Source organism: Coffea eugenioides, chromosome 8, assembly GCF_003713205.1.
Source record: "Coffea eugenioides isolate CCC68of chromosome 8, Ceug_1.0, whole genome shotgun sequence".
Taxonomy (NCBI): domain Eukaryota; kingdom Viridiplantae; phylum Streptophyta; class Magnoliopsida; order Gentianales; family Rubiaceae; genus Coffea; species Coffea eugenioides.
Genome location: NC_040042.1, coordinates 46,593,439 through 46,619,274, shown reverse-complemented (window position 1 = coordinate 46,619,274; position 25,836 = coordinate 46,593,439). Strand labels below are relative to the sequence as shown.

Sequence of the window (25,836 nt, the reverse complement as noted above, 5' to 3'; positions counted from 1 at the left end):
CTTACAGTTGCACCGATGTACAATTTGATGTGCAACAAATAGACCGACTAAATTTTTCTTCTGATACTGCCCCAACCCTCACACTATTTTTATGAGCTATTTGATGGCTTTAAGTCACAGATGAAATGGGCCATTGCTTAGAAGTGCACCTTGACATCAGACTTGGGCCATTTGTTAACGCTCGAATCTGGCCTATGAAACTTGTCCAGTGAAGTTTGTCTTCTAATGGGTCCTGAAAGAACGGACGGTACGGCAATCTTTTTTTTTTGTTGCAAAAAAATCCTCTTGGGCAATCCATGTTTTTTTTTCCTGCGAAAAAAAATCAATAATGATTCCAAGCTTACTCCTTAATAATTTGAACATGCAACCCTACTACTTATTAAGTGAAGCGTCTAGGTGGTGCACAAAGCAAACCTTGTTTGTATTGCCATTTTTCTTCAAAATATTTTTATATTTTCTATGAACACATTTTTTGATTATTTTTTTAACTCACATATATCAAATTATTACAGTACACTTTTCTATAAAAACTCGAGAAAACAGCAATCCAAACTGGACAATTAGTTATATCGAACAAACAAGAGGGATATCAAATGATACAAATTGCTAATACGTTGTTCATGCCATTGACCTTCACAATAGTATATTGTTGAAGCTAGAGTTTTGTCCATTATACAAAAAACTGAAAAAGCTATACTTTACGTGTGGCATCCTACAATCTGTCCATCTTTGTAAGAGTAAAGAGTAACTCCCCTCCCAAAATTCAAAGACAAGATTGTTTTTCTGTTTTGTCAGGGAACTTGTTTTGGCAGAACATTTTGGCAAATGAAAACCATACTCCCTGTTGAGAAAAAGAAAGATGGGGAAAAAAAAACAGTATATTCACTTTAACAGCTACTAATCCTTCCAAGCTTCCTTGTTAATACGTCTTGAGGCAATGCCATTGGAAGAGATGCTCGGAGTAACTGGCACAGACGGTGTTTTCGGTGCCTCCTCGTCATCCCAACTGTCACCCCAACTGTCATCCCATCCATCATTTGAATCTGGTATTACTTTGCTGGCACCTGAAACCGGAAGCTCCATCTCGAGTTTTTCATAACTAGGGCTATTTCTTGCACCATATTTCCGCCGGAACCCAATACCAATGCAAACTGATGCTATCACTAGGATTGCAGCAAAAGATATGAACCATGCCGAGGGTGTGCTTTTAAGCAGGTTAATATATGTCAACTGGGCAGAGACAGCAGTCTCTTCCTTGGATCTCTGTACACTCATCTCCTTGATATCAATATTGCAATTGCCATTGCCTGCGTTTAGGATGATACCAGTTGTGCTTTCTCCATTTCCTATTGAAACCTTGACCTGAGTCACCCAAAATCATCAGATTCAGAGATATAAGGCACTTCTATTCAGAACAACTGGAGAAGGCAAGACATTATCCAATCGATGCAAAATATGTTACAATGAGTTAAGCTGCAATACCAAGTTAACTATATTAAGACAGTCATAACAATGACATCTATCAATAAACGACTAGGAGTCCTCATTTCTTTTGACAGTAAGCAGCAAGCATACAAATTTAGTCTAGCTATTGGAAAAGAGAAAAAAAATGTAAAATCGAATTTACAAAGTGCTTAGCAAATAAGCAATATACAATCAGATGTTCACGCAGATAAAAGTGCATACAGCAGGCGTTGATTTGCTTCTCCATGACCATCAAATTAAAGCATTTTCAGATGGATAACATGTAAGATGCTGATACGTACAATTAAGACTGACCTCAGTAGACAGTTTAACGGCAGTACTCTTAAAATACAATGGAACTCCACAAAAATTGATAAAAGCATGTAAAATGCAACTTCTTTCAGAGAATCCGACAAAATTAATAACATGCAGACTTCTTACATAAGGAGTAGACTTGAATAGCCAATGACTAGACCTGAAACAAACCACCATAATTATTTTCTTTAACATTTCACTGTGCTACATCAAGTCTTTTATAAGCCAGTCAAATTTGTAAATGACAAATGTCCTAAGTTTCAGCTGTGATTCCAGCTACACATTGAAAAATACCATCCTTCACTAGTTCTTCCTCCCAAACAAGTTCACAGCCAATTAAAGGAATATGCCATGACTAGACCAAAGCTATTATAGTTTAGAAAAGCACATAAGTCTCTATTTTACTTTTAAATTTCTGGTGCAGCATAGATTAATTTGCCAAGTCTTTTCTGTGACTAAATTAGGGGACATTTAAGGTCTTGAATCTTTCCTTTCTATCTAAAAGATTCCTTCCAATGAGATTGCTAAAGTTATGAATGAAAAGTGAAAGGTATTATGCATCTCATATACAAGTAGGTTGCATCCCTAAGTACTTCTAATATAAGAAATAACTAATGCAGCTGATCAAGCACCTGATTACACGTGTCAATCTATAATCTGCAAATAGCCTGCAATTCTTATTATTGTTTTTTCATTTTCTTATCTGAAGGGATAAAAAGAATATGGGACTAAGTCAAAGGAAATTTGTCACAGTTTATTCTTAATGTACAGAGCTTTTGAAAAGTGATGATTACTTCTACATACCTTCTCGTTGTTGTTAGCTTGAACTTGTACTTGCTTTTTCTCCAGCAGGACAAAATCAGGTGCAGAAAGTGTTACACTGACCGGTACATTCCCCTTGTTTTGAATCAGAAGTGAAAGTTGTTCAGACTCTAGGAGGTACAAAACAAAGATTGAATTGTCTTAGTACATTAATAAATTATCAACACATAATCAAGTCAAACTCAAAAGCATTAGCAAAGAACCTGTCTTTTTTAGGCTGCTTTTGTGGTGATCATAGCAAAGATGATATACATACACCAATTTTTGACACATATCAATTAACTTGTAAAACGTCCAAATTGAAAAATAATAACCTATCCACATGTGCAATCTAGCAAAAAGAAGAAGCACTCAAGGCATGACAAGCATTACAAATGAGCCACCAGTAGTATTTAAGAACCAAATGCAGTGCAAATTTTGACTATCATCCATTATGATACTCGAGATTCCTATTTAAGATGTTCAACTTATCTGCCATCTTTGACACCGTCCATCTAGAAATTGTTAAGAAGTACAATGTTCTATATGTCGTCAATAAAAACATGACAAAGTTACTAAAACGGTAGCCAAAAGCGCCAAAGCACTGCAAATGTCACACCCAATATAACAAACTCTTTTCAATGTGCAAGCCCAAGTTGAGGTCATTTTTTAAAACACTAGGACTTTGAAACTTTCCTTCAGATTAACATCTCCATCATACTTGTACAGAAGATAAGAGCCTCATGTCGTGAACGCATTAAGCAAGCAGATTAAACCATATAGGCATCAATTGAAGCCTAACTAGCAAGGTACCCTGAAAAAAAATCACATTAGGCCGTTGCCTTAAACATGCAAAAACACTTACCACTTCCTGGAACTCTCAGACAAGCAATGACTGACTTCTCCTCAATCGTGCAGCTATTTGATGATGAATCACAGGCTTCACCCCCTTCCTTCCTCACTTGTGTCGCGGAGATATCTTTAGACTGGGAACCCGAATCCCCTCGTGCCTTGTCTTTCTTGCCAACGTCCTTAGTGACATTATCATTTGGCTTCTCCTGCTTAGAACTTGTATCAACCGTTTTCTTCTGCTCAGAACCCGCAACATCTGTTTTCTTCTGCTCAGAACTAGTACCATCCGTTTTCTTCTGCTCCGAACCTGAACCGTCCGTTTTCTTCGGCTCAGAACCAGAAGCATCCGTTTTCTTCTGTTCAATGCCACCTCCTTTCGACCCAACTTGTTTACCTTTTACATCGTCAGTGGTTTTGTTATCAGCACCCTCTTTCAACCCAGTACCAACTTGATCTTGTTCTTTCTTTTCTGGGTTCACCACTTTCTCCTTCCCACCATCATTCTTGTTTGATATATCCGAACCTTTCACATTTTTACCAGTTTTTAAATCTCCCAGGACCTAAAAACAAAATCCCAAATCGATAACAATGCGCGTAAAACATTAAAAAGTTAACATAAAAATTGAATCTTTATTTACCTCTAAATCAGAAGCCTCAGAAGAGTTGACAATGAGTAAGGCCAGAAATACTGTCCCCAGAAGTCTACAACTTAATCCCATCTTTTAGTTCTCAAGCACTTGCTTTAATCTAAACTAAAAAAACAAAAAAAAAAATCCTTTTTTACATAATTATGATAGAAATATGGGATTTTTTCGCCCTTTTTTCTTCCTTTTTTCTCTTTGTCAATTTCCTAAAGATTGATGAAATCTTTGCAGGGTCCGAATAAACCAAAGAACGAAAATCCGATCAAAAAGTTCGAAATTAAAGTTTAAAGGAATAGCAACCTCAGAAGTCGTTCTCCGGTGCCTCCCTCGTCCCTCACGTCCCAGTAGTCACCAAGTCTTCAGCAGTCAACATCCAAAGCTTATAAAGTAGCACAAATATTATTGTATCTAAGAACTTAAATTTTGCATCCGCGAGGGCGGAAGAAGTCAATACTCCAGGAGGGACTGGGGGCAGAGGGCGGCCGCCGGCGAGGGAAGTGGGAGCTGGCGAAAGAAGGTCATCGGGTGGTGGACTATGAGGAGAGCAAAGGAATATCAATTTGGAGCGCTGCGGTCAACAGTAGCTTTACTGTTTTTCTGGTAAGTGAAATGACAAAAGCAACCCTCGAAGGTCAAGAAGTAGAGTTTTGTTGGGTTTGGGCTTATTATCTGGAAGAAAGCCTATCAAGTTACTTGCTCCCTATCATCTTGGGTTAACATCTTCTTTCTAAAGTGAAAAGCCCGGTAGTATCGCTCGAAGAATGGGCTAAATTGCATAGCTTATTAGTGGATTTTAGCAGAAAGCATTTGGGAGGCCGAATCCACTGATGGCTGTCCACTTCTTTTTTGGGGGACATGTTTTTGTTTAAACAACTTGGTTAGAGAGTAGAGAACAAGCCACTCAAGTTCAAGAAAGTAGGATAAATGATCGAACGAAAGATTAATTTTGTGAAGTGATACAGGAAAATACCACCTTTTATCTACTCTAGTGGATCATGGAAAACATTTGGATTGAGATGATTTGAAAAAAAATAATTTGCTTCACAAATCTCAAACACCTTTTTATCTTACATACATCACATTATAAAAAGTGCTACAGTAATTATCTCAAATAAATTATCCAAATAAACTCATATCCAAACAATTGATTGAGTAACGTAGTCTCCAGTGAATTGCATTGTACTAACTAGTCATGACATGTTGCCAATATATATATATATATATATATATATATGTATATATAGAGGTATATATAGTCATGAGAATGATAACATATAACAAGTTGGGTAATTTTGTCTTGAATGTCCGAACCAAATTAGTGCCATGAATTTGTATTCGAACAAATTTCCTTCTTCTGACTCAATCTACCATCTCACTTATATATTCACGTTAATATTTCATGGATGCTCTGATTTTGTGCTAGAGACAAAGACACTGGTTGAACACACTTTCAATCTATAATGTTGTGTGTACTAACATCATCATTATTGTCTCTCTTGCACCTAAATTTAGCCTTTGTTTGGATTGCATTTTTCTGGACTTTTTGTTGAAAAATTATTGTAGCGATTTGATAAATGTGAGATTAAAAGATGATTGGAAAATATGTCTACCGAAAACGTAGCAATTTTTCTTTGGAAAATTGCAATCAAACCTCAAAAAATTTACACTTAGTGTCTACTAGTATTACACAAACCCATGGTCAAACAAAGACATGTTTGGCCCTCCACCAAAAACAAGAAATTAATTAAATAAATAAATAAAAATTCCCTAACCACTCTACAGCGGGGGCTTTCCCATTTGTGCGTCTTGCTTTTCTGCTTTCCGGAGCTTAGAGAGGAAATATCATGCAGCTGGTAATGGATTATGCATGGACCGAGAAGTAGACTCGTTCGTCAGACACTTCAACATCCAAGTCGGTGGCGAGGCATGGCCGGCGGCCACGGGCTTAGAACAAGTCAATTCCCTTAGCACAGGGGTTTACAAATTCGACCTTGGATTAAGACTGGCAACCGAGTGGAGATGGCTCTTAAATATTTTGTGCTATTATACATCTCTGGAGGTGGCAACGGTTTTTCAATCATTGAACATCTCAAATAATTCTGATCAGCGTAGAAAAAGAGCTCAAAATTTGAAGACTGGTATGAAGTCATCAGAGTTAACAAAATTAGTCAAACCGACCTTGTTCCAATTGATACCTTTTCTAAAATATTCCTCAAGGATTAGGACATCTCGATAAAACGTTGAAAAAGGTTGCTCGAGAAGGCAATGGTTGCATTTTTCTCCTTTTCGTTTCGAGGCAATGGATCTTCTGTCCCAAATTTTAGAGTATAACTTTCACGTTATAAATTCTAATACATTGACACTTGTAATAAATAAGAGTGTGTGTATACATTAATACGTAACAAAAAAACCCCATTATCCAATTAGTTGATGATATTGCGATAATTTTGCAGGGAGTAACACTTATTTCCCCGACTAGAAAAGTGAGCGTCAGCGGGGTCTCTCCTAATTTGTTCATGACCAATCAATTCTAATTAAAAAAAGTATGCTTGTCTATTTCAACGCTCTCTAGCTTATTTTGTCTAACGCTTGCTTTTAACTCATTCCAAATTGGCTTCCAAAGGTGCTCGTACGTAGAAGTGCTTTTGTAGAACAAGTTTTGCTTTTCAACACATTTAAGACACAATCAATTACCTCTCAAATTTCGGAACAAAAATGTCATAAAATCATACTTGCGAATTAAGCAGCTACGAAAAGGTGGCACGTAGAGACCACGATAAAAGGAGCCAACATAAATGCGTTTTCCCTACCTTCAGCTTTACGGATGATAATAGAAATTGAATTTAAGGTTTCTAGAGGTTCGAAACTGTTTGGTGTTCCGTGCTTCTTTCATCTTTCTGTTGGTTTTTTTGTGTCATCATTTTACTCACTTTTTTGTCACTTACACTTAAGTTTGGATGGAAGGGGTTTGGACGGCACAAGAGAAAAGGATGAGAAAGAATGGGTCTTTTTAAGTGGAAGGAAAGGGAAGTAGAGGGAGAGAAATAGAAGGGCTAATGGTTAAAAGGTTTTTCTCTCCAAATATTGAGAGGAATGGAGGGAAAATGAAAGTAAAGCTTCCCAATCTTTTCTTATTATTCTCTCCGTCCCACCTTGATAGTCATGATTCTTTTTCACACAGTTTAAGAAAAAGTAGTTAACTTTGTTGGAAAAGTAAATTTAGATTGCTATTTTCTTAAAATACCCTCACATTAAATATGGTACAACTTTATAGGAACTTGAATTGATGGTAAAAAAAGAATCAATTCTCATTAAATGGGGTAGGTTTATAGTAACAACTAGTTACATTGAATAAGGGTATTTTAGGAAAATTAAAATACAACTACATTCTTCAATTGGAAAGTGGACTACAATTTAGGACAGATGAAAAAAGAATACATGACTATCAAAGTGGGACGGAGGGAGTATCAAACTTGTTCATACTATTCTAATAAACAAAATAGTACAACAATCGTATAGAACTCAAATTATTGTTATCCGGAAATGTTTGTCAGGAATCGTATAGAACTGGGCTAAGAATCTTTGCCGATTCAAACTACAACATCTACCATATTTCCAACCCCTTTACTTCGAGTCTTGGACTACTTCAATGAACTTCGACATTCTATCTGGTCATTCTTGTTATCGTGAATAATAATTAAGAAAAAAAATGGTGTGTACGTACTTAACAAAACCTATTTACTTGCACAACAGAAGTATTGAATATTGCACTACAGCATTAATTATCCCTCGAAAAAAAAGGTTTATGTAACTTAATAAAATGATGTAGGACGCAAGCCTGATAAGTTACTCCTAGAAAATGAAACAAACATAACGCGGAATATATCTGGAAATAAACATATTATTGTGAGTTTAGAAATAACAAGTATGACAATTAACATATATTTGTGAAGATCGAATAACTATCCATTGCAAGTTTGATGCCAAGCAATTATCCACTTTTACCACCCCCACGAGTACCGTCCCAAGAACCATATGAGTATATTTGATAAATACATTTATTCTTTTTGTGTGCAAGTAAACAATTAATTATTTTCGCATGAAATTCTAAAAAATCATACAAAACATAATAATGCGGTTTCTTACCGTAATACAACATAATAATAATTCCAAATCCACTTTACTTCCCACCAATTAACCGAAATCATGATACTATCTATCAATAATGCTTTTTGTAATTTTCTAACTCGAGATGTATAATTAGATTCTCCAATGCAGTTTTACATTACCTTTTACAAAAATTAGTCTGCTATTTCATTCTAATTGTTTACACTACTTTATTTATTCATCGTCTCAAAACGAAGATTCATTTTTCACTCACCTATGCCTCTTCTCGATTCTTCATTTATTTATCCTCATCCCCTTAATTTTTAAGATAAATCTTACACGTCTCTCATATGTAGGCAATGGGAACAGTAACCTTTATATATATATATTGGGAATGAACAGTCATGGATGTATTTTCCTCTATCATTGAGTATGAGCCGCAACCACCAACGAATACAACAGGGAACGAGGGTCGAGACTCGAGAGGCAAGGCCACGAGAGTGGCTGGCTAGGTCCACACATAACTTCGATATCAAACACCATGAATATTACAAGAGCGAGTGGTGGACCAGACAGTTGCCTCTGGGACACGTCACAAAACTGATGGTGATGATGTCATTATGACATGGCAGTTGACGTGCAGTAGCCTTGTCCCAAAACGTGAAAGACATGTACAAAGATGATAAAGCTTACCCATAACTTAAGTTTTGTACCTATAACTTAAGTTTGTTTTAATATATAATCCCTTTTATTACAAAAAAAAAAAAGATGATAAAGCTTCAATACATGGCACCCCCCAACCCCCCCCCTCCAAAAACAAAAAATGGAAAAAAAAAAGATTTTTTATGGGGGAGAAGGAGGATGGGGAGGGGGGGGGGGAAGAAGAGGGGAGAGGTTTTACACAAGCAGTTGACCCAAAACGACGTCACTTCGTTTTGCAAGCTTCAGAAGAAAAAGAAATCACGAGAGGGGGGTAATGAGTAAGGTTCAGCTGTATCGAGTTGTTGACCTTGTCTTGATAGTATTTAATGTACGAGGTGACACGTTGATGATCCGATCAGCCAAGTGGGACGCGTCGGCATTCGGAGGTGGGACCACATTTGTTGTCGGCGTCATCCAGTGCGTTTGTAGGCCAGCCCCAGCCGAATACAGCCAAAATACAACTTTTTGAAAGGTCAACCCTACACGTAATCACTCGAATTAGTGACTAGCAGTGAGTGGGGATGATCATATGGAATTTCAAACAATTTTGGGCCATGATGATGCGGATGCGGCCTCAAAGAATTGGCCAAGATGTCGTTTGTGTAAACCGCCACCGCCAGAAGAGAAATTTCCACTTTCTCGAGCAAGTATGATTTCACATTCACACCCGAAAATGCGAAGTGAAAGCCAAAAAAAGAAAAAAGAAAAAAAGGAAACTTAGGAACAATGGTGTTACATCAAAAAAAGGCCTGTTTCTTAAGCGAAAGGCACCCATTCTAGGTCTCAAATTTAACGAGTTGTTAATGGTGCAGTTCCTATAAGTAACAAAGATGCATAGCAAAGAATGTGCTTTTTTGAGCATGTTTAATTTGAAGACGAATTCAGAGAAGCCCGGTTTGGGTTCCATCAAGGAAGGAGAGAAAGAGGATTCTCATTTCGACTCAAATTTGGAAACTGAACGACCATAAAAAAAAGAGTGAAATTAGGTTGATGTCATCGTCATTTTTGGCTTTGTGAATTTCTTTATCGTTGCCTAATAATCCTCATACTCGTCTTGGATAGTTTGGTGAAAGAGGGAATTGAAGGCCAAAAAAAAAAATATCAGAAGAGTGGGCATTTTGCATAAAGGGAGGGAGGAGGGCATGAGAGGCACGGGGGATGGGGGGAAAAGGATATGAATTGACTTTACGAGAGAAGAAGAAGAGGGTTAGGTTTGTATCACATGCAGATAGGAAAAAAGGGCCTCTAGGCCTTTGAAATTGGGTCCATCACGAGCCTTGTCTTCAAAACGCCATCATCATCATCATCCTTCAAAGCCACCTTTACGTCTTTAATGCCTCGGGTCCCATGCAAAAAGATGCGACAACAACTCTCTCTGATGACTGGTCTGATTTCACTCCCTCTTCACCATCTAAAAGAAGATGAGGATGGATGCAGAATCGGTCATCAGCCTCCATTTGGAATTCAGCCACTGGTTGATTGTTGAGCGCTTGGTCCTCCCACCCTGTTTCACCCTTTGACGGTGATGATATTTTTGCAAGTTTCGTTTCGTAGTGGCTTTTGGACTCCGCTTGGCTCCTCCTTTTGACTTTTCTACTACCACATCATTAGTTAGTTCTACTTTGAATTATGCGCCGCGAAATCTTTTCAAGACCATGATCGATGATTATGCATCATACAATTTGGATCCAATTTGGTTAGTTTCTGTAAACGTGAACTTTTTAAATTACACATGACATGATGTGAATTTAGAGACTTTAAAAATTGTGAATTAATCATCAGGACTTTGCAGATTATTAGGTGCATGACAGTCTGTTGTAGGAGCATTACTCTTGTAGATTAAATTACGTGTGGATACAAATTTTGTTTTGGGCACAATTTAAGGTAGTAGGACAAAAGTGTGTCTTGTCATTCTTGAAATGCTGGCGATGCAGAATTTAAGATTAGCTTTCCTTGATTATTCCTGAAATTGCTTGTCTGTCAGCCACAGCTACAACAGGAATTATATAATCTTTGAGATGAATGTCAAGAGCGTGCGATCCTGTTTAATATTCCAGTTGTCAAGACAAATCCAAAGCAATATGCATAATTGATTGGGGTAACAGTGGTCAAGACACTTCCACTGAAATTTTAGGCAAGTACCATAGCTGACACGTACTAGTAAGTATAAAAGATACTAGTAAGTACATTTGCTCTTTAACAGTAGAAGGAGGGAGAAATTATTGAGGAGGTGTGCGATTTCTCCCGATCCGAATATTAAAAAGGGGGTTTGAAGCAAATTCAAACGTTAAAAAGGTTTACTTTCGGATTTTTCTCATCTACAGAGGGTAAAGGGCAACAATAATGATTCTATTTGCCTGAATTTTTGACAAGCAAATCTTTTGATAAGAAACAAGATCTAGAACTATTTTCTTTTTTTTTTTTTGTTTAATACGTACACTAAATAAAGTGCCTTTTTGTTTCTTTTGACTAAGCTCGTAACTAGGGAAATTTTTTTATACATTTGGGTTAAAGAAGCTTTTAGCTTTTCGACAGGATTCTAAGACTTTTTTGTGAGCTTTAGAAAAGTTGTAACCTTGATATATATATATATAAAGACCGTGAATGTTACTTAGAGGCCATTATTGGATGATCTAATCACTAACCACGTATATGAGTGTGTTTAGATTGTAAATTATTACATCTTATTTACATACACTGACTTGCTTGTATCATCAACACATTTTTAATCACTTTTTTATCTCATATATATCATATTAAAAAAGTAACAATGCTATAATACTTTTTTCATAAAATTATCTTAAATAATTTACGATCCAAATGCACTCGTGCCTTTCTTTGATTTATGCAAATGGAAAATCTAAATGGGCTGAATCCCAATAATTACCGGTATTGTGTAAGTTACGGAACGTTGAAAATATCCTGATCTTGAGTTTGCATTGTGAAATGAGAAGATTTTCATCTGAACAAGTTAACCAAGCTGAGCTGCAATCGGCCGTCGCTCTCCTCCCGAGGAATGGTAAAGAAGAAGAGGACACAAGGATTCATTCGTTACAAAAAGAGTGGAAGCAAATTTCCCCTGCCATACATAAGCAGAAAATGGCAATCAAAGGCAAAATCTCAACCAGACTGGGGCGCGTGGCAATGAATTAATGCGTACATTTTGGACTTTAACTGCAACTGGGCTGGCTCCACATGTAATAAATTCATAAAGTAAGCTTTTATAATCACTTGTACGGACCACTTTGGTCCACACGGGATAAGTTAAAAACTTAGCCCTCCTTCCCTCATGTCTGATTCTGTGCTCAGTCTCATCTCTTTTCTTTCTCCGTTTTTGCTTTATTATCATTTTGTTATGGACTTCTAAGGTTTCTGACACTTTCACTGACATCCCCTGAGGTTCTCAAAATTTCACTTACCTCCCTTGATAAAAAATTGGGCCCCTTTTCTGACGTCATCAGGGCCAAAATTACAGATATATCCCAAGTAGTTGGGGTTAATTACTACCGTTTATGTTTAAGTTACATAATGAATTTTCTTATTCTTTACGTACCTATTCTTGTCATGCAAGATTACACGCCTGACTTCAAATTACGTACTTTGCAAGAAAATGTCTGTGGAGTCATTTGTTACAAGACAAGAAGTTCAATCAAATAAGAACAATTTATGTACACAGGTGGGATTGGGAATTCAAGCTTGTCCTTTTTGGTATTTAGGATAATGTTTTTATATGAACTCAAGGAAGATGGATAGCCTATTTTGCAAGGTTATTAGGTAATTTACCTTTGTGGAATTCTTGATATCAAGCCATTTGATTGCTAATGTGGACAGGTGGCTTAAGCGCGTAATAAGTGCCATGGATTCGAAGTTCGGCTGAAATATCACATATCGAACGAAGTCTTTATTAGAAACCTAATTAGAAACCTATTAGAGTTCAGTGAGCTCTCGTACTAAGCTCCACCGCCAACCCTCCATTTCGAAAAAAAAAAGACAAAAGCAAAACAAAAGCAAACACACGAAGCGCAGAATAACGTTGAAACCCGCAAGCGGGATTATGTGTTTTTTCTATTTCAAGGTTAGCTCGCATGCGGGTTAATGTTATATTTGAGCGCGAGAAGAAAAAATTGGTAATTAGGCTCTTTGGGCATTATAAGTAAATATTTAAATTAATGGCAGTTTTATTACACCAATATTATTGTATTATCATTATTATGATTATTGTATTATTTCTTATGCAAATATAACATTTAATTATTTAAATTTGATTTTATTTTTACAATTTATAAAATTTTTATCACTTATATAATATTTTTAAAACCCTAATACATCTAAATTTGATTTTATTTTTCAAATTTATAAGATTTTTATTTAAAAAAATGGGATACGGATAAGATATCCGGTTGGTTCGATTTGCATAGGTGCATATGAGAATATCCGAATACTCCTGAAACCCGCAAGCGGGATTCTGTGTTTTTTCTATTTCAAGGTTAGCTCGCATGCGGGTTAATGTTATATTTGAGCGCGAGAAGAAAAAATTGGTAATTAGGCTCTTTGGGCATTATAAGTAAATATTTAAATTAATGGCAGTTTTATTACACCAATATTATTGTATTATCATTATTATGATTATTATATTATGTCTTTCGCGTGGTGTATCATTCTTCTAAAACCTAACCTCCCCTGAGGTTTCCACAATTACACTGACCTCCCCTGGCAGAACTTGGGACCCAATTGCTGACATCATATAATGCAAAATTACTATTATACCCAAGACATTTTGTGTTATTATAGGACTAAAATATGATAAGGCAGATGGTGTTTTGGATAGTATTGGATTGCATTTCTATTTATTTAATGTATGGTTATGAAATTTGTAATGATATTACTCTTGGATTGCAGTTTTGGTTTGCACCTTATTACTGTTAAGGTTTTATAAATGACTGTTTTAGTTCTTGGATTACACCTTACCTCCAAATTTTGGGAATTTACCCAAATTTTCCATTTTCTAATATTCCTACAAATATGCAAAATTATGCATATCCCTCAAATCTACCCAATATTAATGTTTTGTTAAACTCTAAATAACAAAAATATGAAATATAATATTTAAATATATTTTAATACACACAAGTTGGACGGGTAACTAGTGTGTCAGAGAGTTGCCATAATCTCCTTAAACCCGCATGCGGGTTTAAAGAGTATTCAGATATTCTTATATGCACCTATGCAAATCGAACCAACCGGATATCTTATCCGTATCCCATTTTTTTAAATAAAAATCTTATAAATTTGAAAAATAAAATCAAATTTAGATGTATTAGGGTTTTAAAAATATTATATAAGTGATAAAAATTTTATAAATTGTAAAACTAAAATCAAATTTAAATAATAGCTCGCATGCGGGTTAATGTTATATTTGAGCGCGAGAAGAAAAAATTGGTAATTAGGCTCTTTGGGCATTATAAGTAAATATTTAAATTAATGGCAGTTTTATTACACCAATATTATTGTATTATCATTATTATGATTATTGTATTATTTCTTATGCAAATATAACATTTAATTATTTAAATTTGATTTTATTTTTACAATTTATAAAATTTTTATCACTTATATAATATTTTTAAAACCCTAATACATCTAAATTTGATTTTATTTTTCAAATTTATAAGATTTTTATTTAAAAAAATGGGATACGGATAAGATATCCGGTTGGTTCGATTTGCATAGGTGCATATGAGAATATCCGAATACTCCTGAAACCCGCAAGCGGGAATCTGTGTTTTTTCTATTTCAAGGTTAGCTCGCATGCGGGTTAATGTTATATTTGAGCGCGAGAAGAAAAAATTGGTAATTAGGCTCTTTGGGCATTATAAGTAAATATTTAAATTAATGGCAGTTTTATTACACCAATATTATTGTATTATCATTATTATGATTATTGTATTATTTCTTATGCAAATATAACATTTAATTATTTAAATTTGATTTTATTTTTACAATTTATAAAATTTTTATCACTTATATAATATTTTAAAACCCTAATACATCTAAATTTGATTTTATTTTTCAAATTTATAAGATTTTTATTTAAAAAAATGGGATACGGATAAGATATCCGGTTGGTTCGATTTGCATAGGTGCATATGAGAATATCCGAATACTCCTGAAACCCGCAAGCGGGATTCTGTGTTTTTTCTATTTCAAGGTTAGCTCGCATGCGGGTTAATGTTATATTTGAGCGCAAGAAGAAAAAATTGGTAATTAGGCTCTTTGGGCATTATAAGTAAATATTTAAATTAATGGCAGTTTTATTACACCAATATTATTGTATTATCATTATTATGATTATTGTATTATTTCTTATGCAAATATAACATTTAATTATTTAAATTTGATTTTATTTTTACAATTTATAAAATTTTTATCACTTATATAATATTTTTAAAACCCTAATACATCTAAATTTGATTTTATTTTTCAAATTTATAAGATTTTTATTTAAAAAAATGGGATACGGATAAGATATCCGGTTGGTTCGATTTGCATAGGTGCATATGAGAATATCCGAATACTCCTGAAACCCGCAAGCGGGATTCTGTGTTTTTTCTATTTCAAGGTTAGCTCGCATGCGGGTTAATGTTATATTTGAGCGCGAGAAGAAAAAATTGGTAATTAGGCTCTTTGGGCATTATAAGTAAATATTTAAATTAATGGCAGTTTTATTACACCAATATTATTGTATTATCATTATTATGATTATTGTATTATTTCTTATGCAAATATAACATTTAATTATCCAAGCAGTTTGATTTTATTTTTACAATTTATAAAATTTTTATCACTTATATAATATTTTTAAAACCCTAATACATCTAAATTTGAATCTAATTTTCTACAAGTCATACTTATAAATGTGAAATCTAACAAAAAAGTTAAATACAATTTTTGCAGGTCAAATTTAACAAACGCGAGCTATTTGCAAAATTTTAAATATTTGCAACATTTTTTAAAACAAAAATTAGAAGCTTTCTGCAAATAATTCCCTACCTCTCAAAAAATACCAAAATAAAAAAGATAAGAGCTCGCATTTGCTTCCTAGAAATAATTCCCTAGCTCTTAAAAAAGGAAAAAAAAAAAATTGAGAAGAGCTCGCATTCGTGGAATGCGAGCTCAATAACCAGAGCTCGCATTTGTGAAATTCACAAATGCGAAGACCCCCCTGACGGAAATTAAACCCAAAATCACCCCTTTTGTAGAATTTTTTTAAAATTCATCACAAAGTTGGAAATTTCTCAATAGAAATACAACTTGTCTGGATTCCTTTCACTCTCTGATATCATTACGGTTGCTTTGCGATTACAGCGGCAAAACCTGTTTTTAATGGAGAAAGATGTAGGTGAATTCCATGATTCTCCCCTATGGCTTGAAGAGGCCATGGTTGCAGCTAAAACTTTTTACTCAGAGCTCTAATTGTAGCACAGCAAATGCACTTGTTATCACTCCAAATTAGTAGCAAAGAATGTTAGTAGCTTGAAACCTCAGAGGTAGTTAAGTTGCTTTGCTTTATATGCTATTGCTACTGAAACAGCAAACCTTCTGGCCGTTGCAATTTGCAGCTAGCCGTTGCAAAATCTGCCAAATAACTGTTGCATGGCACATCTGGTGCATGCAATTTTTTGTATTGCACTTACCCCCCCTCAACTTTACTAATTAGTCCAAATCATTTATTCTTCTTTGAATCTTCTACTAATACAACTTCTGCAAAGGGTAGCTATGGAATAAAAATACCTTCTCACACATGAAAATAATATTTTAATCTGATTTGGACTGGATTGTTACCACAAAATCAAAAGCAAGGGAGGTAAGTGAAATTTTGAGAACCTCAGGGGATGTCAGTGAAAGTGTCAGAAACCTCAGGGGAGGTTTCTGAAATTATCCCAAAGATTAATCCTATCAAAGAATTGATTAATTTTGTTATGTACTGGTAGTATAGTGATTATTTTTTACACTAACAGTTATATGTGCACGTCACGTGTACATGATTTAAATCTGAAATTTGAATTCGTTTTATAATCTAAACCTGTTAATATTTAAAAAAAATTATACATCGACAGTGTATATGTTAGTATTAAAAGGATTAAAACATATTAGATGCGAAAATCTATCATGATTATTGTTGAAAACACTTGAATATAGTTATAGCTAGGCACTTGAATGTTCTTTCTATCCACCTGATATGCAGAATTTAAAGAAGATGGAGGAGTAAATATTAGGCCCATTCTGAGGATCTTTAAATCTACTCTTCTACTTTTATCAGTAAATTGATCATTTTATCTACCTTTTTGGGGATAAAGTTTGAAACGAGTGGCACTGTTCTATTTCAGTAGATGAGAGTAAAAGTTGAATCATAAATGTGAACTCTTGACAGGCTGAAGCAGTCCTTGGCCAAAAAATCGTCTGCAGCTATAAATACAGCGAGCGGAGACCCAACCCTGAAATAATTCTCATATTGCAGGGTGTAGGCTAGAATCTCTGCGCTAGGACTACTACTTTTTACTAACAGCTTTCACATTTCTATCTCCATTCAAAAGAGTAAATACTCTCTGTTGCTTCTCATTCTCCAACTTCATCCCTTCTCTTCATTCAGGTCCTTCAATCCTTGTCTTCATCTTGTATCACTAACCATTTCTGCATCAAATTTTTGAACTCAAAATCCCTCAAAACCCCAGTTCCCAGTTGATCCCGATATTTTGTGTGGATCATCAGCTGCCATTAAGTACTGAATAGAGTTATTATCCTTCCTTTCATTGCCAAATTCTTCTTCTTATAGATTTCCTCTTTTCTCATCAATCTCACTCTCCTGATCCAGGAAAATGGGACAAATTTTTTTTTGAGTCCCCTGTTTCCTCCTCTGTTTCTCCCCTGTTTTGTCTCGCTTTGAAAATCAAATCCCAAGTAAAATGGCAAGAGTTCAAGAAAACACCGTGCCTTTAGCATTTGAAGATGGTGCTAGCATTCGATCTTCACTCTCGCATCTCATTTTAACTGGTGGTGCTAACACCTTAGACTCAATCCTCTCTTACGGCCAACAGCCAAATCCTGTGGCGGACTCTGTTTTTGAGCCACTAGGATCTTCAGTCTACCTCAAACAAAGAGATCTGCTCCACAAATTCTATGAAGAAAATAAAGGAAACTCCTCTGCAGTTTCAAGAATTAGGCTAACGAACCCTCTTCAGAACTCTGTATATGCACAGAGTTTTATGCATCCATGCAAGAAAAAGCTATACAGAGGGGTGCGGCAGAGGCACTGGGGCAAGTGGGTAGCTGAGATAAGACTTCCTCAGAACAGAATGAGAGTTTGGCTTGGAACCTATGACACAGCTGAAGCAGCAGCCTATGCATACGACAGAGCAGCTTACAAGCTTCGCGGGGAGTATGCCCGGTTGAATTTTCCCAATCTTCGCGATCCTAGCAAGTTGGGATTTGGAGATGGTGCCAGGTTGAACGCTCTGAAGAATGCTGTGGATGCTAAAATTCAAGCAATTTGCCAGAAGGTTAAAAGAGAGAAAGCCAACAAGAAAGCCAAGAAAAGTAGTGGCGGAAGTGGTGATGCTACAAAGGTTAAAGAGAGCAAGAAGGAAATGAAGATTCTTGATACATCCTCATCCTCATCCTCACTGCCTCCGCTTGGTAACGACAACAGTTGGAGTAGTGAATTGGTTTCACCGACTCCTAGTGTTTCGGAGGATGGAATTTGGAAGGGTGAGAATTCATCTACCTCGATCTCAGGTGAATTTCCAGTTGGACCGATGGGTTCAGAGTTTGAGGATTGCTCCCTTGCTAGATTTCCCTCCTTTGATCCTGATTTGATATGGGAAGTGCTGGCTAATTAGAAATTAGATTTTGAGGAGACTTCGCTTCTTTTTTTTTTTTTCCTCCAGTCACTATTAGTACGTCTAGAAATTTAGGGAATTCAGTCTTTAGTTCTTACGTCTTATGTAATAATACTAGTAGTTAGTGTAAATGCTTAATTTTGGTGGTACCCTGTCTAGTAGTAGTACTACTGTCAGGTTTGCTGCGCTCAGTTGTGTGTTGGTGTTTAACCTTTGTTTGGATGGTGAGGAGTTCGAATATTAGTGAGTGGAGTTGGGTGTTGAATCATCAATTTATGCAGATCACTTCACCCTGAAGAAGTTTTCATATGCATCTAGGACATGAGAAGTAGCAAGTTATCTCACCCACCCAACTCGTGATTACTAAAAAAAGTTCATAATGATTTGTCGTGATGGATTTGTTAATTTTTCTTCGATATGCAAGAAGATGCAAAGAACGTCTGGTTAGTACTCAATTTCTGCTATCCTCTGGCTCTGTCTATAATATCTATCTGTGGTTGATCATTTTGGAAGATGTGTGGGGGTAACTTAACCATAGTAGTGAGCTACAAATACAAGATTTCACCAAGGCAGAAATCCACGCGCAGAATCATTTGCAACATTCATTTGTTTTTGTTAGAAAATTACGAATTCAATCACATGGAGAAAATAATTTAGTCCTTTCATTGTCGCGAAGGAAAACCAGAGAGGGAGAGTACCGCGGTTGGCTGCTTTTGACAATGAAGAGTTCGTTCTGGTAAAGTCCCCCGTGGTGACTGATTTTGGGTTTGGTAATCAGTTATCAGTCTACGTGTTTTTAGACCGAGAGTGCAAAAATTTTCTCTTCCGATTCTCAAAACGTTTGGAACTCATGCGATTTTCTAAAAGCAAAGATTGAAGTCAAGGAGGTTATTTATTCGCAGTTTTACTTTCCAAGAACACGCAGCAGTGCTCTTTTAGCACTTCAGAAGGGTGAGGACCAAAAGATAATTCGTGTTGTACGATGGAGGATTTAGTACCCAACCACCAGCTCTTGGGCTGGTGCCCACCACCAAGCCCTTAAGGCTTTGGTGGGGTGGTGGTTCTGTCCCCATCGGTCCCCATAGGCTCAGTTGAATCTCTCCCGTAGATAGAGTAGGAGTAGGAGTAGAGATGACAATTGACAAAAAAAATAAAAAAAAAAAAGAAAAAAAAAAGATGGAGGATTTAGTACCCATGTTATTTTGGCACGAATACACGTTCCATTCCAGCTTCCACTTCATGGTTAAAATAAAAGAAAAAGAAGAAAAAAAGAAAAAACACAAGGCCTGTTGCTACACAACATTCCTTACTAGGACTAGGGAATGCAAAGTTGTCTGAAACATTTGCACAACATCTAATGGATTATGTTCTGTAATTAGCACAGAGATTATATTCTGAACAACAGTACATCCTACTGATCAAAGTGCCACTCAAGATTCCACCTACAGGTGCCAACTGGAAGCCCGTCTAAATATTTAGTGATATTCATTGCATGGAATAAATTGCACTTAAAATTCTTCAGATTACTTGCCTAAGCCATATGAGATATCTTACATACATGACAACTGTTAATAAATTACTGATCTCTACAACTTTTTGCCATGACAACTATAATATGTTACGTACATGACAACCGTTAATGACTCCCAACTGCTAACTGAAAAAAGTGGAGCAAAAGTACCAGCATGCCTCAGAAAAACAAATGGACTTGACACTTTTATATCAACCTATCAACTTATAGAAGTAAAATTACACATGATGAAGAATAATATTTACTCTACCAGTTCAGTGAGTTCTTTGACTCCTGAAGTTTGGCACTATAGGAACTCTCTATCTCCTCCTGCGCAGTTCACAAAATGCCTTGGGTCAATCCTAATGTTTCTCAACTCTGTTCATTCAAATTCGAAATAGATGCAGATTTCATTGCTAGTCCAGGGGAATAGCTAAGAGATAATTAATACAGGAAAAAGGCAAAATTAAAAAAAAAAAATGGAGTTCAAGGCCTAGGGCTAACAAAATTTAGATGGTGTTAAAAAACTTTTGACCTTAGATGACATAAGAGCTAGCCTATATACCACTAGTGTTCATAGAGAAAATATAATGTGTCTCAGAAAACAATGAACACAACCCCAAAATTCAAAAAAATAATAAAGGAAGAAAATGGAAAAGAGCATAGTCTTTTAGTATGAGAACAAGTTATCATAATAATTGGGAAATACCTTGCATGATTTTAGCAGAGGCTGCAAGAAAGATGATCGAAAATATCTGACAGAATCTCCCAGTGATGTTCTATCCCATTCTGCCACCAAGAATTACCATAATGTATAACTAATATCTGACCTTCCAGTTTGGAAAGACTTGGAGTCATTAGACAACTATCTTGAATGGAATATACTACTAAATGTGAAGATGTTTAAAAGCCATGACAGTTTTCAAGTTTTATCATGGTCATTCCAGATAAATTCACCTAATGACAAAAGGAAGAAACACCAACCTGAAGCAATTGTGTGCCATCTAATTCACAATGAACATAACATTTATTCTAAATAATTAGGCAATTAAGAAGAGCCAGAAATAATTATTCATTCTGGGATGCATGCTAGATTAACTTTCATCAACCAAATCAAAGAGCACTCATAGAATCTCTGGTTCTGTAAGCATACCATTGTCACCTTCCTTTCTTGAACCTTCCGTATTAAGTTCTTCAAGGATCTGCATATTTGGGTAAGGAGATAATGAATAGATAAGAAACTTATCTGTGATAAAAAACTAGATTTTTATTTTGAGAACGAATTAACTATTTAAAACCATTTGACCACTCCCAAAATAAGGGGGCATACAGAAGGCTATCAGCATTCCCATAATAAATTTTTGTAGAAATGAAGAATAATTTCTTGCACATTGATGCTTACCTTGGAAAGTGTCGGTACTGCAGTAGGGTCAAAATCTTCACAGCAGTTTGGATCAATAGGAATGCACACACGGCCTGCAGAAAAAAAAGGAAGCAAGATGCAAGAATTGTATGTCAAGGAGCTGCAAACAAGAAAAATGCATTTCAGATGAATCACAGTACATATGCTCAACAGGTATCATATCTTCACAACTAAAGTTTAAACCCAAAGTCCAAAGATAGGTTTTCCAATCAATGCACACGGTTTCTAATACTAAAATCAAATGAAAGTGACCACCCATCAGAATTTATAAAATCCTGAACTTCTATATATCTTGAAGGTTAATGCAAACCTGTTTTTGGGTGTACACAGAAGGGTGCCTTTAGCAAATGGTTCATGTGTCTTGAAACCTGATACATTTCAGTGATTCATTCAGGTTGGGAACAGAAGAAGTTAAGGTGATTAGCAAGGAAATATGTCGAAGAGGTAGGGGGAATTTACAGACCTCCATGTCAAGCCTTGGATATGTAAAAGAAAAAACTATCTCTTCCACACACCGACGAAGATGCAACTGAAACGGGAAAAGGAAAGTACATTTTGATTTACTCAATCAAGATTTGATTGTTTATCGGTAACTTCAGACTGGGAGTACATAGAAGGAGCAGGATACATGAATTAGCTTTAGCTAACTGCAGCTCCTTTACTCTGACCTACTGACCTTTTGTTTCCCTGATTGCAGCATGTGCTTCAGTTGCTGCCAGCGGACAACATTAATATCTTCTTTTGAGCGCCTATTGTCAGCCCACTTTCCACGAAGCTCTGAAGTAATGGCTGCAAAATAAACATTCTGTTTCACAACTTCCCAGTGCTTGAGGAAGGGTTACCCATAACACAACAGAACGAGGACCAGGAGATGAATTCCAATGATATTTAAATACACATACATTCATCAGGAATCATTCCTAGAATCTTCTCGTATCGGTCCTCATCTAATAATAGATTTTGAGTGGAAAGCAATTTTTCCTCGAAGAAAATTTTCAGAACTTCATTGTGTGCTCTCCTGCAGAGAAATAATGAGGACTAATTCACAAAGATGCAAATAGATATAGAAAATCACTTGATTACCTATCATAAGAAAATGACAAATGCACTTACACAAGGAAGGGATGAAGTGCTTGACCTAATAGAGAAACCATTTTATGACTATTCTCATTACCCTGAACAGAAAAATGTGCTCGTTAGATCTTGGGCTAAGAAAAAATAATCCAGAATCACTGGAGATCTGAGATAGGTATGGATTACCTTATACACACGAAAGTAATCTGCAATAGCTGCCCTCTGTTCATTATTCAACCTGGTGTAGTAGCAATATAAGGCACACCTCAATTGGTGAATAGCAAATTTACAAGTCTAAATTTCCTTTACTTTTCTCAAATGTTAGCATTACCTCCTAGCTTTTCCATCGCACACCCAACAATGCACACCACGTCGACCACTGTACACCCAGAGGATGTGATTAAATCCAAAGTCATCTGCAGGACAAAGTTGAGTGAAATTAGGATACTGTAGTATATGATATTTGGTCAACAGATTATATTCTTTTGTAGATAAATCCACAAAAAATTCTTTAGTATATAATTTCAGTATCTAAGAGATTATAAGAAAAAATTCGAACCTCAACAGAAATTGAAAACAAGTTCCAATGAAATGAAAGTAAGCACTCACAAAAAAAAAAAAAAAAGAAAACCGCTCTGAAGAGGAAGAAAATACTGTTTGACAGGACAAAAAGGATCAAATATTATTCAACCAGTTAAAAATTGGCAGTTCGCAAGATCATATACTACATCAGAAAGTGAACAAAGAGTACCAAAAAACAAAAAAACACTGTCAATTAGCATATCAATGAGCCGCAATACAATAGTGATAATGGAAAAGAAATTTCTCTTAACATATAAATGCCAGAAATGACAGCTTTAAGGATGAGCAGAGAACATACTCAGATCATAGATGAAAACAGTATGAATACCTCTAAGGGCAGAATCAAGAACTTTAATAGCAACTGTCATCAATGGCCAGCAATCCAAACAGACATCGGCCCCTGAGCAGCAATATCTTACGTCATCATAGTCAGACATATCCTGTATCATAGAGATGTCAAATGGCTGGGGATTCCAACTATGCAGTCTTAAATTGTAAAATTAAGCAACTCACTATATCAAAAATGAGCTCCCTCTCGACTGGAGTGAAGACATTATCACTCCCTTGTGCATAGGCATGCCTCCTTGCAGGCTGCAGGAAACGAGAAAGCACATAAAATGCTAAATGAAAAGCCGATGACTCATTCATGCGTACAGGATGGTACTGAGCATTCAAATAAAAGAAGCCTCAAGCATGTTTTGATAAAAACAACATCGATTTCCAGTCTTCCGCTATTCATTCATTGCATTCTCATATTGCGCTTGCAACATATGTCATAACTCATACGTACCCAGAATGTAAACAAATGGACATTTTTACCAATAAAACAGGACCAAAGCAAAGAAATCTTACATCCACACTGTAAACAGGGCCAATATCAATTTTAAAGGGACATTTTTCCCTTATAGAATTTTCCATTTCAGACAAGCCACTGAAAGACTGAAACCGCAAATATATGTCATTATCCAAGGTGAAGGAGAATTCTCTGCGCCCGAAGTATGAATGGTCGCACCCGGGATGCTTCCCATCTAACCAGCCAAAACATAACTCTGTGAGTTCTTCAAAAGAAAAGATACAGTATCTCTTTTTTCCCCCAACAAAAAGGGGAACCTGTAGGTTAAGATATCCAGCATACCGTTCCCATACGACATCCATTTAAACACATCAGCATGAGGAAAAAGCTTCCCTGCCACAGACAGAAACTATATAAGGAAGCATCCGGTAGACAATAGGTTTTTCTTTTTCCGAAAAAAGAAATCTTTCAACGGGAGAGAGGTGGGAAGGATGAAGTAGGATGGGGAAGGTAAGGGAATGGAGGCACTAAAAATTAAATCCAGAATCCTTGCTCTAAGGCAAGGAACAAAAAGGCACTGGGATTTATACAATTCTCGAATTTATGCATAATCGATGATAGATTAAAAGCAGTAAACTTGTTCAAGATTAAGAAATGAACATTCATATTCTAAGACGAAGAAAACTTACCGTAATAAAGTTTGAGGTAATTCACGTTGACTCCATCAAAGATTAAATTATTCTGCCTCTGCTGATCAGCTCCTGATCCATCAATAATCATATCGTCTCTTCCATTTTCAGCTCCCTCTCCAGCCATGACTAGGAAACTCGTCACACTATTTTCACAGATGATATGCAAAAAGGGTTATTGTAAAGAAAAAGAAAACCTGGCCCTAAGGAAAATTAAAATATTACTACTACTTAATATATACTGATTTTTGTAATTAAAACTTTGAGATATTGCAGAAACGAAGAAGAAAACTTACGATCCGCGTGGGGTTGGCGAGCTGAGGAATGGAGAAGGAGCTTTGAACTCTGAGAAGCGAATCGATTGAGAAGATTTGCGGAATGGCGGGAAAAAGGGAGGCCGATGAAGGCGAGGAGCAGTACTGGCGGGAAATTATTGTCCGGGAAGATCGCCTTCTGGGCCCGTTTGCAAACTGAGGAGCTTTTCATTTGGGTCGGCCCAATGAAATTTCCAGCAAATTTTCTTTACGTACGCAGTTGCAATTTACAAGTCTAGGATTTTGTTAAAGAGTTAATCTAATATGCATTAGTGTAAATGCTATCACTATTAAATACTGTATATAACATATGTGTAAAATTTGAATTTAAAATTCAAAATTTACTTACGTGTCATTCATCTAACTGTGATAGTATATATACTAATAGTATATAAAAAATTTACTCTTTGTTAAATCCTAGAAGAAGGAAAAAGTTGTATCTTGTGAAGTACCGGATTTATGAGGCACTTGCATGATCTCCGAGATGGCTACAATTTTGCACTAGTTAATGTAAACAAAAGACAAAACGAAAATTTTTTTCCAAAATAATGACATTTTTGAGTTCCAAATTCAACTAGACTTTGTCAAAAATTTTTTTTTTTTGGGAACTCAATGATTTTATCAAAGTTAATCTCTGAATAAAATGATGCTACAACATTTTTCTTCTAAT

The 25,836-nt window shown here is 35.8% G+C and overlaps 3 protein-coding genes across 4 annotated transcripts; 1 reads left to right on the top strand and 2 right to left on the bottom strand.

Annotated features, from left to right (window-relative positions):
• Positions 1-585: 585 nt before the first annotated feature.
• On the bottom strand, positions 586-4,636 carry LOC113779890. 2 transcript variants are annotated; one of them, XM_027325660.1, is made up of 5 exons: positions 4,377-4,636; positions 4,071-4,184; positions 3,446-3,992; positions 2,584-2,711; positions 586-1,362 (listed from the first exon to the last, which is right to left on the bottom strand). In XM_027325660.1, exons 2-5 carry the CDS (start codon positions 4,149-4,151, stop codon positions 898-900), a joined length of 1,221 nt encoding a protein of 406 aa, XP_027181461.1. In that variant the 5' UTR covers positions 4,152-4,184; positions 4,377-4,636; the 3' UTR covers positions 586-897. The 2 variants fall into 2 exon arrangements, with proteins under 2 accessions (XP_027181461.1, XP_027181462.1); XM_027325661.1 differs by having other exon boundaries at positions 4,071-4,179.
• Positions 4,637-17,405: 12,769 nt separating this feature from the next.
• Positions 17,406-19,078, top strand: LOC113781195 (ethylene-responsive transcription factor ERF061). Its single transcript, XM_027327073.1, has one exon. The coding sequence runs from the start codon at positions 17,849-17,851 to the stop codon at positions 18,779-18,781; it is 933 nt and encodes a 310-aa protein (XP_027182874.1). The 5' UTR covers positions 17,406-17,848; the 3' UTR covers positions 18,782-19,078.
• Positions 19,079-20,282: 1,204 nt separating this feature from the next.
• Positions 20,283-25,231, bottom strand: LOC113779628 (DNA primase small subunit). Its single transcript, XM_027325278.1, has 17 exons — positions 25,149-25,231; positions 24,853-24,998; positions 24,506-24,556; positions 24,223-24,398; positions 23,884-23,961; positions 23,699-23,810; positions 23,120-23,204; positions 22,975-23,026; positions 22,828-22,889; positions 22,617-22,732; positions 22,391-22,503; positions 22,178-22,243; positions 22,025-22,082; positions 21,694-21,767; positions 21,445-21,493; positions 21,001-21,080; positions 20,283-20,621 (listed from the first exon to the last, which is right to left on the bottom strand). The coding sequence occupies exons 2-17, from the start codon at positions 24,977-24,979 to the stop codon at positions 20,559-20,561; spliced, it is 1,362 nt and encodes a 453-aa protein (XP_027181079.1). The 5' UTR covers positions 24,980-24,998; positions 25,149-25,231; the 3' UTR covers positions 20,283-20,558.
• Positions 25,232-25,836: the final 605 nt, after the last annotated feature.

Coding starts and splice junctions, on each gene's coding strand:
- LOC113781195 (XM_027327073.1), top strand. CDS start 17,849: ATGGCAAGAGTTCAAGAAAACACCGTGCCTTTAGCATTTGAAGATGGT.
- LOC113779628 (XM_027325278.1), bottom strand. CDS start 24,979: ATGGCTGGAGAGGGAGCTGAAAATGGAAGAGACGATATGATTATTGAT. Junction 23,205..23,698: donor TCTTGATTCTGCCCTTAGAG/GTATTCATACTG, acceptor TTTGTCCTGCAG/ATGACTTTGGATTTAATCAC. Junction 21,494..21,693: donor CAGTACCGACACTTTCCAAG/GTAAGCATCAAT, acceptor CCAAATATGCAG/ATCCTTGAAGAACTTAATAC.
- LOC113779890 (XM_027325660.1), bottom strand. CDS start 4,151: ATGGGATTAAGTTGTAGACTTCTGGGGACAGTATTTCTGGCCTTACTC. Junction 3,993..4,070: donor CTGAGGCTTCTGATTTAGAG/GTAAATAAAGAT, acceptor TTTTGTTTTTAG/GTCCTGGGAGATTTAAAAAC. Junction 2,712..3,445: donor TCTGAGAGTTCCAGGAAGTG/GTAAGTGTTTTT, acceptor TGTACCTCCTAG/AGTCTGAACAACTTTCACTT.